At 48.6% G+C, this 12475-nt stretch overlaps 1 protein-coding gene across 1 annotated transcript; it reads left to right on the top strand.

Annotated features, from left to right (window-relative positions):
- Nucleotides 1–366: 366 nt before the first annotated feature.
- On the top strand, nt 367–11857 carry LOC148136469 (uncharacterized). Its single transcript, XM_087983161.1, has 2 exons — nt 367–412; nt 9920–11857. Exon 2 carries the CDS (start codon nt 10085–10087, stop codon nt 11246–11248), a length of 1164 nt encoding a protein of 387 aa, XP_087839287.1. The 5' UTR covers nt 367–412; nt 9920–10084; the 3' UTR covers nt 11249–11857.
- Nucleotides 11858–12475: the final 618 nt, after the last annotated feature.

Raw genomic sequence — 12475 nt, 5'->3', positions numbered from 1 at the left:
AGTGAGCATGCGCGCGAGAGAAATAGCAAGGGGGAGCGTGTGTGAGAGGGAGCGAGGGAGAGAGAGAGTATGTGTAAGAGCAGATACGAGGGAGTGAGTGTGTGAGAGAGAAAGGGAGAGTGTGTGTGAGAGGGAGAGCATGTGTGTGAGAGAGACTGAGTGAGCGAGAGTGCTACAGCGGGCGCACAGAGAGGGGAGCCAGAAGGTAAGCGGAGACCAGTTTAAATTAACGTTTTTCTTTTCACAGTCTGTTTTTTTTCCAACTAGGAGCGGGAACCCGGAAGTCGTCAATAGAGGCTTCTGGGAAGGTAAGAAGTTTGAGTGGAGAAGGAACCCGAGACACTACACGTGTAGTGTCTCCCACCCTCCCTCCTCCTGTAACCTAAAAAAAATCACTCAGTCGGCTGAAGAGGTAAGCTACTCAGTGTTCTTGTTTTGGAGACTAAGTATAGAGTAATGGCAACGCAGGCAGTGGAATGTTCCTCCTGCAGGATGTTTGAGGTAGGGGTGACCATCAATGCTCCTGCCGACTTCACCTGCAGGAAGTGCAGCCAGCTCCAGCTCCTCACAGACCGCTTTAGGGAACTGGAGCTGGAGTTGGATGAACTGAGGATTATTCGAGAGGCTGAGAGGGTGATAGATAGAAGCTACAGGGACATAGTTACACCAGAGAACAGAGGTAGTTGGCTAACAGTTAGAGGTGGGAAGGGGAGGAAGCAGGCAGTGCAGGGATCCCCTGTGGTCGTTCCCCTCAACAATAAAAATACCGCTTTGGATACTGTTGGAGGGGACAGCCTAGCAGGGGTAAGCTGCAGTGACTGGGTCTCTGGCACGAGGTCCGGCTCTGAGGCCCAGAAGAGAAAGGGGGAGAGGAGGAGAGCGCTAGTTATAGGAGACTCTATAGTTAGAGGGACAGACAGGTGGTTCTGTGGACATGGGCGAGACTCTCGGATGTTTTGTTGCCTCCCGGGTGCCAGGATCAAATACATCTCGGACCATGTCTTCAGAATCCTTAAAGGGAAGGGTGTGCAGCCAGAAGGTAGGTAGGAAGAGAGGTGGGGAGGCCATTCAAGAGCTCAGGAAGTTAGGCTGGAAGCTGAAAGCTAGGACAGACAGAGTCGTCATCTCTGGGTTGTTGCCGGTGCCCATGACAGTGAGGCAAGGAATAGGGAGAGAGTGTAGTTGAACACGTGGCTGCAAGGATGGTGTAGGAGGGAGGACTTCAGGTATTTGGACAATTGGACTGCATTCTGGGGAAGGTGGGACCTGTACAAGCAGGACGGGTTGCACCTGAACCAGAAGGGCACCAATATCCTGGGGGGGTAGGTTTGCCAGCACTCTTCGGGGGGGGGGGGTTTAAACTAATTTGGCAGGGGGATGGAATCCGGACTTGTAGTCCAGCAAGTAGATTAGCTGTTTTTCAGGATGTCCAAGAATGTAGGGAGGCTGTGGAGAAGGTAGCACTGACAGGGAATACTTGCAGACACAAAGATGGGCTCAAGTGTGTATACTTCAACGCAAGGAGTATCAGAAATAAGGTGGGTGAACCTAAGGCGTGGATCGGTACTTGGGACTGCAATGTTGTGGCCATCACGGAAACGTGGATAGAAGAGGGACAGGAATGGTTGTTGGAGGCTCCTGGTTACAGATGTTTTAGTAAGATTAGGGAGGGTGGTAAAAAAGGAGGGGGTGTGGCGTTGCTAATTAGAAATAGTATAACGGCTGCAGAAAGGCAGTTCGAGGGGGATTTGCCTTTGGAAGTAGTATGGGCTGAAGTCAGAAATAGGAAGGGTGCAATCATCTTGTTGGGTGTTTACTATAGGCCCCCCAATAGCAGTAGAGATGTGGAGAAACAGATTGGGAAACAGATTTTGGAAAGGTGCAGAAGCCACAGGGTCGTAGTCATGGGCGATTTCAACTTCCCAAATATTGATTGGAAGCTCTTTAGACCAAGTAGATTGGTCGGGGCGGTGTTTGTGCAGTGTGTCCAGGAAGCTTTTCTAACTCAGTATGTAGATTGTCTGGCCATATTGGATTTGGTACTTGGTAATGAACTGGGACAAGTGATGGGCTTGTTAGTGGATGAGCATTTTGGTGATGGTGACCACAATTCTGTGACTTTCACCTTGGTTATGGAGAGAGATAGATGCGTGCAACAGGGCAGGTTTTACAATTGAGGGAAGGGTAAATACGATGCTGAAAGACAGGATCTGAGGAGCATAAATTGGGAGCATAGGCTGTCAGGGAAGGATGTCATTGAAATGTGGAACTTTTCCAAGGAACAGATACGACGTGTCCTTGATATGTATGTACCTGTCAGGCAGGAAAGAGATGGTCGTATGAGGGAACCTTGGTTGACGAAGGAGATTGAATGTCTTGTAAGGAGGAAGAAGGAGGCTTACATAAAGCTGAGGAAACAAGGTTCAGACAGAGTGTTGGAGGGATAAAGGATAGCCAGGAGGGAGCTGAAGAAAGGGATTAGGAGAGCTAAGAGAGGGCATGAAAAATCTTTGGCGGGTAGGATCAAGGATAACCTCAAGGCCTTTTATGCATATGTGAGAAACATGAGAATGATGAGAACGAGGGTAGGTCCGATCAAGGACAGTAGTGGGAGACTGTGTATTGAGTCGGAAGAGATAGGAGAGGTCTTGAATCAGTACTTTTCTTCAGTATTTACAAATGAGAGGGACCGTATTGTTGAAGAGGAGAGTATGAAACGGACTGGTAAGCTAGATGAGATACTTGTTAGGAAGGAAGATGTGTTGGGCATTTTGAAAAACTTGTGGATAGACAAGTCCCCCGAACCTGACGGGACATATCCTAGGATTATGTGGGAAGCAAGAGAGGAAATTGCAGAACCGTTGGCAATGATCTTTTCGTCTTCACTGTCAATGGGGGTGGTGCCAGGGGACTGGAGAGTGGTGAATGTTGTGCCCCTGTTCAAAAAAGGGAATAGGGATAACCCCGGGAATTACAGGCAGTTAGTCTTACTTCGGTGGTAGGCAAAGTAATGGAAAGAGTACTGAGGGATAGGATTTATGAGTATCTAGAAAGACACTGCTTGATTAGGGACAGCCAGCACGGATTTGTGAGGTGTAGGTCTTGCCTTACAATTCTTATTGAATTCTTTGAGGAGGTGACCAAGCATGTGGATGAGGGTAGAGCAGTGGATGTAGTATACATGGATTTTAGTAAGGCATTTGATAAGGTTCCCCAAGGTAGGCTTATGCGGAAAGTCAGGAGGCATGGGATAGTGGGATGTTTGGCCAGTTGGATAGAGAATTGGCTAACCGGTCGAAGTCAGAGAGTGGTGTAGATGGTAAATATTCAGCCTGGAGCCCAGTTACAAGTGGAGTTCCGCAGGGATCAGTTCTGGGTCCTCTGCAGTTTGTAATTTTTTATTAATGACTTGGAAGAGGGAGTCGAAGGGTGGGTCAGTAAATTTGCAGACGATACGAAGATTGGTGGAGTTGTGGATAGTGAGGAGGGCTGTTGTCGGCTGCAAAGGGACTTAGATATGATGCAGAGCTGGGCTGAGGAGTGGCAGATGGAGTTCAGCCCTGTCAAGTGTGAGGTTGTCCATTTTGGAAAGACAAATAAGAATGCGGAATACAGGGTTAACGGTAGGGTTCTTAGGTGGAGGAGCAGAGGGATCTTGGGGTCTATGTTCATAGATCTTTGAAAGTTGCCACTCAGGTGGATGTAGCTTGTAAGAAGGCCTATGGTGTATTAGCGTTCATTAGCAGAGGGATTGAATTCAAGAGTCGTGAGGTGATGTTGCAGCTGTATAGGACTTTGGTAAGGCCACATTTGGAGTACTATGTGCCGTTCTGGTCGCCTCATTTTAGGAGAGATGTGGAAGCTTTGGAGAGGGTGCAGAGGAGATTCACCAGGATGTTGCCTGGAATGGAGAATAGGTCGTACGAGGATAGGTTGAGAGTGCTAGGCTCTTTCTCATTGGAACGGCGAAGGATGAGGGGTGACTTGATAGAGGTTTATAAGATGATCAGGGGAATAGATAGGGTAGACAGTCAGAGACTTTTTCCACGGGTACAACAGAGTGTTACAAGGGGACATAAATTTAAAGTGATGGGTGGAAGGTATAGGGGGGATGTCAGGGGTAGGTTCTTTACCCAGAGAGTGGTGGGGGCATGGAATGCGCTGCCTGTGGGAGTGGCAGAGTCAGAATAATTGTTGACCTTTAAGCGGCAATTGGATAGGTACATGGATAGGTCCTTAAGCTAGGACACATGTTCGGTACAACATCGTGGGCCGAAGGGCCTGTTCTGTGCTGTATTGTTCTATGTTCTAGGAGTGTTTGTATTTGAGAGGGTGAAAGGGAGGGACAGTGTGTGTGAGAGAGAGGGAAGGAGAGGGAGTGTGTGAGGGAGGGAGAGAGTGTTGAGAGAGAGGGAGTGTGAGGGAGAGGGAGTGTGAGGGAGAGGGAGTGTGAGGGAGAGGGAGTGTGAGGGAGAGGGAGTGTGAGGGAGAGGGAGTGTGAGGGAGAGGGTGTGTGAGGGAGAGGGAGCAAGTGAGAGTGAGTGTGTGAGAGGAGAGTGAGAGCGCGTGTGAGGAGAGTGAGAGCGCATGTGAGAAGGAGAGAGAGAGAAGGAGCAAGGGAGAATATGTGTAAGAGCAGGTACGAGGGAGTGAGTGCGTGAAAGGGAGAGCATGAGTATGTGAGAGACTGAGTGAGCAAGAGTGTTTGTATTTGAGAGGGTGAAAGGGAAGGAGAGTGAGTGTGTGAGAGAGGGAAGGAGAGGGAATGTGAGAGGAAGGGAGAGGGAGTGTGTGAGAAGAAGGGAGAGGGAGTATGTGAGAGGGAGGGAGAGGATGTGTGAGGGAGGGAGGGAGAGGGAGTGAGGGAGGGAGAGGGAGTGAGAGAGAGGAAGAGGGAGTATGTGGGGGAGGAAGGGAGAGGGAGTGAGAGAGAGGGTGGGAGAGTGTGTGTGTGAGAGGTAGGGAGAGTGTGTGTGTGTGTGAGGGAGCGAGTGAGAGAAGGAGAGAGGGAGTGTGTGAGAGGAGAGGGAGTGTGCGTGAGAGAAGGAGAGAGTGTGTGCGCGAGGAGAGAGAGTGTGTGTGTGTGTAAGAGAGTGTGAGAGAAGGAGCGAGGGATAGGGAGAGCATGTGTGAGAGAGGGAGCAAGGGAGAGAGAGCATGTGTGAGAGAGTGAGCGAGGGAGAGAGAGTATGTGTAAGAGCAGGTACGAGGGAGTGAGTGTGTGAGAGGGAAAGGGAGAGAGTATGTGAGAGGGAGAGTATGTGTGTGAGAGAGATGGAGTGAGGGCGAGTGTATTTGAGAGGGTGAAAGGGAGGGAGAGTGAGTGCGTGAGAGAGGGAAGGAGAGGGAGTGTGTGAGGGATGGAGGCAGGGAAGTGGGGTATGAGAGAGGGAGGGGGAGGGAATGAGAGAGGGAGGGGGAGGGAATGAGAGAGGGAGGGGGAGGGAATGAGAGAGGGAGGGGGAGGGAATGAGAGAGGGAGGGGGAGGGAATGAGAGAGGGAGGGGGAGGGAGTGAGAGAGGGAGGGAGAGGGATTGTGAGAGAGAGGGAGGGAGAGTGTGAGAGGGAGGGAAAGGGAGTGTGTGATGGGAGGGAGAGGGTGTGTGAGGGAGGAAGAGGGAGTGTGAGAGAGGGAGGGAGAGGGAGTGGGAGAGGGAGTGTGCGAGAGAGAGGGAGAGCAAGAGGGAGGGAGAGAGTGTGTGTGAGGGGGAGAGAGAGTGTGTGTGAGGGGGGAGAGGGAGGGAGAGGGAGTGTGTGTGAGAGAGAGGGACTGTAAGAGAGAGGGAGGAAGAGAGTGTGAGAGAGAGGGGAAGAGAGAGGGAGGGAGTGGGAGTGTGAGAGAGAGGGGCAGAGGAGGAGGAGTGTGTGAGAGAGGGAGGGAGAATGTGCATGTGAGAAAGGGAGGGAGAGAGTGTGAATGTGTGTGAGAGAGAGAGAGTGTGTTTGAGAGGGGAAGGGAGAGAGAATGTATTTGGGAGGGGGAGAGACAGAGACTCTGTGTGAGAGAGGGAGAGAGTATGTGTGAGAGAGGGAGAGAGTGTGTGTGAGAGAGGGAGAGAGTGTGTGTGAGAGAGGGAGAGAGTGTGTGTGAGAGAGGGAGAGAGTATGTGTGAGAGAGGGAGAGAGTGTGTGTGTGAGAGAGGGAGAGAGAGTGTGTGTGAGAGGGAGAGAGTGCGCGTGAAAGAGAGGGAGAGTGCATGTGTGAGAGAGGGAGAATGTGCACGTAAGAGTGTGTGTGTGAGAGAGAGGCAGGGACCAAGAATCTGTGTGAGAGGGGGAGGGAGGGAGGGACAGTGAAAGGGAGAGAGAGTGGGTGTGTGTGAGTGGGAAAGAGAGGGAGAGTGTGTATGAGGGAGAGGGAGAGTGTGTGTGAGAGAGAGGGGGGAGAGTGTGTGTGAGTGAGGGGGAGAGTGTGTGTGTGAGAGAGGGAGCAAGAGAGAGAGGATGAGAGGGAGAGAATGAGTGTATGGGAGAGAGGAAGGAAGAGAGAATGTGTGAGAGAGTATATGTGAGCGGGAGAGAGAGAGTGTGAGAGAGAGGCAGCAATGGAGAGAGTGTGTATCTGTGAGAGAGGGAGCAAGGGAGAGAGAGTGTATGTGTGAGAGCAGGTACGAGGGAGTGAGTGTGTGTGTGAGAGGGGGAGAGACAGTGAGAGGGAGAGAGTGTGTGTATGAGAGAGGGAGAGAGTGTGTGTGTGTGAGAGGGAGAGAGAGTGTGTGTGAAAGAGAGGGTAAGTGTGTGAAAGAGAGGGAGAGTGCATGTGAGAGAGAGGGAGGAAGAATGTGCGTGTGAGAGAGAGGGGCAGGGACCAAGAGTCTGTGTGAGTGGGAGAGAGAGAGAGTGAGTGTGTGTGAGAGTGGGAAAGAGAGAGAATGTGTTTGAGAGAGAGAGGGGGAGAGTGTGTGTGAGAGAGAGGGAGAGTGTGTGCGAGAGAGGGAGAGAGAGGGGAAGAGAGAGAGAGAGAGAGTGTGTGAGTGAGGGAGAGAGTGTGTGTGAGAGAGAGGTGGAGAGTGTGTGAGAGAGAGGTGGAGAGTGTGTGAGAGAGAGGGAGAGTGTGTGCGAGAGAGGGGAACAGAGAGAGAGTGTGAGTGAGGGAGAGAGTGTGTGTGTGAGAGAGGGGGAGAGCATGTGTGTGAGAGAGGGGGAGAGCGTGTGTGTGAGAGAGGGGGAGAGCGTGTGTGTGAGAGAGAGAGGGAGAGAGTGAGAGAGGGAGAAAATGAGTGTATGGGAGAGAGAGTATATGTGAGCGGGAGAGAGAGTGTGAGAGAGAGGCAGCAATGGAGAGAGAGTGTGTCTGTGAGAGAGGGAACGAGGGAGAGAGAGAGAGTGTATGTGTGAGAGCAGGCACGAGGGAATGTGTGTGTGTGAGAGGGAGAGTCAGTGTGTGTGAGAGGGAGAGGAAGTGTGTGTGTGTGAAGGGGGAGAGAGAGGGTGCATGAGAGAGGGTGAGAAAGAGAGTGTATGAGAGAGGGAGAGAGAGTGTGTGTGGGCAGGAGTGTGGGAGAAGGAGAGAGTATGTGAGAGCTGGAGAGAGTGTGTGTGTGGAAAATTGAGAGTGTGTGTAAGAGAGGGAGTGTGTGGGCGAGAGAGAGAGAGAGAGAGTGTGTGAGAGAATCACCAGGTCATCATTATGAATCATCTTGAATAAAATTGAGTTCTGCTATCAATAAATTTTGAATTTTCTTTGGATTGACTGATCCATGTTGATGTTTATGCTTCATTTTAGACACCTCCCTTGCATCATCTCTCTGTTCCAACGTACCCTCTGTTCCTGTCTCTCTGATGTGTTCATTTATGGGGTGTTTAGGGTGTAGGTTTGCTCACTGAGCTGTAGGTTTGATATCCAGACATTTCATTACCTGGCTAGGTAACATCATCAGTGGCGAAGCTGTTGTCTCCTGCTTTCTATTTATATGTTTGTCCTGGATGGGGTTCCTGGGGTTTGTGGTGATGTCATTTCCTGTTCATTTTCTGATGGGTTGATAGATGGTATCTAGATCTGTGTATTTGTTTATGGCGTTCTGGTTGGAGTGCCAGGCCTCTAGGAATTCGCTGGCATGTCTTTGCTTAGCCTGTCCCAAGATAGATGTGTTGTCCCAGTCGAAATGTTTTTTTTCCTCCGTGTGTAGGGCTACAAGAGAGAGAAGGTCGTGTCTTTTTGTGGCGAGCTGGTGTTCGTGTATCCTGGTGGCTAACTTTCTTCCTGTTTGTCCTACATAGTGTTTGTGGCAGTCCTTGCATGGAATTTTGTAGACTATATTGGTTTTGTCCATGGGTTGTACTGGGTCTTTTAAGTTTGTTAGTTTTTGTTTGAGAGTGTTGGTGGGTTTGTGTGCTACTAGGATTCCGAGGGTCTTAGTAGTCTGGCTGTCATTTCTGAAACTTCTTTGATGTATGGTAAGGTGGTTAGGGTTTCTGGCTGTGTTTGGTCTGCTTGTCGTGGTTTGTTCTTGAGGAATCTGCGGACTGTATTTTTTTGAGTATCCGTTCTTCTTGAATACGTTGTATAGGTGGTTCTCCTCTGCTTTCCGAAGTTCGTCTGTGCTGCAGTGTGTGGTGGCTCGTTGGAATAGTGTTCTGATTCAGCTTCGTTTGTGTGTGTTGGGATAGTTGCTGTTGTAGTTAAGTATTTGGTCAGTGTTTGTCCGTTGTCTGTATACGCAGGTTTGTAGTCCCCCGTTGTTTGTTCTTTCGACTTGAACGTCCAGGGATGCGAGTTTGTTGTCGGTTTCTTCCTCCTTGGTGAACTTTATGCCCCCTGTGAGGATGTTGTTGATGATATTGAATGTCTCTCCTATCTTGTTTTGTTTTGTGATGACAAAGGTGTCATCTACGTAGCGGACCCAGATTTTTGGTTTGATGGTTGGTAGGGCTGTTTGTTCTCGTCTTTGCATTACCGCTTCTGCCATGAATCCTGATAGCGGAGATCCCATGGGTGTGCCATTGGTTTGTTTGTAGATTATGTTGTTGAAGGTGAAGTGGGTGGTGAGGCACAGGTCCACTAGTGTCATGATGTTTTCGTTGGTAATGTGATTGATGGTGGTTGGGGTGTGTGTGATGGTCTCTTCTAAAAGTGTGGTAAGTGTTTCCTTTGCCAGGTCGATGTTGATGGAGGTGAACAGTGCTGTTACGTTGAATGAGATCATTGCTTTGTCTTCCCCTATTTTGGTGTTTTTGATGATTTTTAAGAATTCCTGGGTGAGTGGATGGAGTGCTGTGACTCTTCTACTAGGTATTTCAGTCTTGCATGTAGTTCTTTGGCCAGTCTGTAAGTTGGTGTTCCAGGTAGTGAGACTATGGGTCTGAGGGGGGGGCTCCTGGTTTATGGATTTTTGGCAGTCCATAGAATCGTGGGGTGTTGGTCCTGTCTGGTTTCAATTTTTGGAATTCCATCTTGTTTAATTGTCCGGAATGGTGTAATTTTCTTTAGAGGTTATGTAATTTTGTTTCCTAGTTGTGGGGTCGGTCTAGCGCCACCTGTTGGTAGGTGTTGGTGTCTGCGAGTAGTGCATTGGCTTTCTCTATGTATTCCCTCTGTTCAGGATGACTGTGAGCCGACCTTTGTCTGCAGGTAATGTAACGATGTTTTTGTCTTTTTTGAGGTTTTCTAGGGCTTTCTTTTCTTGTGTGTTCAGTTTGTTTCCTTCTCTCTTTCAGCTCAGAGTAGGTGCAACTGTCTGTCTGTCCCCGTGAGATTGTTGTCCTTCAGTGTGGTTTCTAATGCCGCTAGGAAATCCTTCTTGTCAGCGTCTCGGTAATTGAAATTTAATCCTTTTACTAGTACCGCCTTTTCTGTGTCTGATAGGGTTCGGTCTGATAAGTTCTTAATCCATGCCCCTGTGTTATCGGTTTTGTCTTTGTTTGTCAAGTTTTTTCTTCAGGTCCCGAGTTTTCTTTTTTTGTGTTTGTCGTCCATAGTCCCCTCAGACCCATAGTCTCACTACCCGGAACACCAACTTACAGACTGGCCAAAGAACTACACGCAAGACTGAAATACCTAGTAGAAGAGTCACAGCACTCCATCCACTCACCCAGGAATTCCTAAAAATCATCAAAAACACCAAAATAGGGGAAGACAAAGCAATGATCTCATTCAACGTAACAGCACTGTTCACCTCCATCAACATCGACCTGGCAAAGGAAACACTTACCACACTTTTAGAAGAGACCATCACACACACCCCAACCACCATCAATCACATTACCAACGAAGACATCATGATGCTAGTGGACCTGTGCCTCACCACCCACTTCACCTTCAACAACATAATCTACAAACAAACCAATGGCACACCCATGGGATCTCCGCTATCAGGATTCATAGCAGAAGCGGTAATGCAAAGACGAGAACAAACAGCCCTACCGACCATCAAACCAAAAATTTGGGTCCGCTACGTAGATGACATCTTTGTCATCTCAAAACGAAACAAGATAGAAGAGACATTTAATATCATCAACATCACCCTCACAGGCATAAAGTTCACCAAGGAGGGAGAAACCGACAACAAACTCGCATTCCTGGACGTGGCAGTCGAAAGAACGGACAACGGGGGACTACAAACCTGCGTATGCAGAAAACCAATAAAACTGACCAAATACTTAACTACACCAGCAACTATCCCAACACACAAAAAAGAAGCTGTATCAGAACACTATTCCAATGAGCAACCACACACTGCAGCACAGACGAACTTCGGAAAACAGAGGAGAACCACCTATACAACGTATTCAAAAAGAACGGATACTCAAAAAAATACAGTCCGCAGATTCCTCAAGAACAAACCACGACAAGCAGACCAAACACAGCCAGAAACCCTAACCACCTTACCATACATCAAAGAAGTTTCAGAAATGACAGCCAGACTACTAAGACCCCTCGGAATCCTAGTAGCACACAAACCCACCAACACTCTCAAACAAAAACTAACAAACTTAAAAGACCCAGTACAACCCATGGACAAAACCAAAATAGTCTACAAAATTCCATGCAAGGGCTGCCACAAACACTATGTAGGACAAACAGGAAGAAAGATAGCCACCAGGATACACGATCACCAGCTCGCCACAAAAAGACACGACCCTCTTTCTCTCGTAACCCTACACCATTTCGACTGGGACAACACATCTATCCTGGGACAGGCTAAGCAAAGACATGCCAGCGAATTCCTAGAGGCCTGGCACTCCAACCAGAACGGCATAAACAAACACATAGATCTCGATACCATCTATCAACCCCTCAGAAAATGAACAGGAAATGACATCACCACAAACCCCAGGAACCCCATCCAGGACAAACATATAAATAGAAAGCAGGAGACAACAGCTTCGCTTCACTTGGAGGTCGCCACTGATGATGTTACCTAGCCAGGTAATGAAACGTCTGGATATCAAGCCTACAGCTCAGCGAGCAAACCTACACCCTAAACCTCAACCTGAGCTACAAACCTTGCAAAAAGTGCTCATTTATTCCACCTATTATGTATCTATGGTGTTTGCCAAAACTGTTTCTTTGTGTTGGCACATATTCTAGCTCCTCCAGTTTTTGATCCCTAACAAGGGGATACATCTTCTTGAAGTTTATGTTATCAAACCCATACATAATTTTCAAGGTCTCTGCAGGGTCCCTGCTCAGATTTCTGTTTTCTGAAAGAATGGGCCCCAATACCTGCTGTATCATCCCTATGAATCTTTCACACATATTCTCCAGTGTCTCTGTATCCTTTTTGTAAGATCGGGATCAGAACTGTTTATCAATTTTGGATTGGAAACTGCCACAGAATATCGAAATGAGGTGCCTGGCCCCACTCTGAGTTTCCTTTGGGAGATTTCCTCAGAGCTTGTGCCCTGACAAACCCGAATACATAGAACATAGAACATAGAACAATACAGCACAGAACAGGCCCTTCGGCCCACGATGTTGTGCCGAACTTCTAACCTAGATTAAGTACCCATCCATGTACCTATCCAAATGCCGCTTAAAGGTCGCCAATGATTCCGACTCCACCACTCCCACGGGCAGCGCATTCCATGCCCCCACCACTCTCTGGGTAAAGAACCCACCCCTGACATCTCCCCTATACCTTCCACCCTTCACCTTAAATTTATGTCCCCTTGTAACACTCTGTTGTACCCGGGGAAAAAGTTTCTGACTGTCTACTCTATCTATTCCTCTGATCATCTTATAAACCTCTATCAAGTCACCCCTCATCCTTCGCCGTTCCAACGAGAAAAGGCCGAGAACTCTCAACCTATCCTCGTACGACTTCCTCTCCATTCCAGGCAACATCCTGGTAAATCTTCTCTGCACCCTCTCCAAAGCTTCCACATCTTTCCTATAGTGAGGCGACCAGAACTGCACACAGTACTCCAACTGTGGCCTAACCAAAGTCCTGTACAGCTGCAACATCACTTCACGACTCTTGAATTCAATCCCTCTGCTAATGAACGATAATACTCCATAGGCCTTCTTACAAA

Source organism: Chiloscyllium plagiosum, unplaced genomic scaffold, assembly GCF_037043375.1.
Source record: "Chiloscyllium plagiosum isolate Xiang-an unplaced genomic scaffold, Cpla_swu_hap1 HiC_scaffold_45, whole genome shotgun sequence".
In the NCBI taxonomy this organism is placed as follows: domain Eukaryota; kingdom Metazoa; phylum Chordata; class Chondrichthyes; order Orectolobiformes; family Hemiscylliidae; genus Chiloscyllium; species Chiloscyllium plagiosum.
Note: the sequence above shows the minus strand (reverse complement) of the source record. Positions and strands in the feature narration are given on the sequence as shown.

Bases quoted from the DNA above. Each gene is read 5' to 3' on its own strand.
- LOC148136469 (XM_087983161.1), top strand. From the start codon at position 10,085: ATGATCTCATTCAACGTAACAGCACTGTTCACCTCCATCAACATCGAC.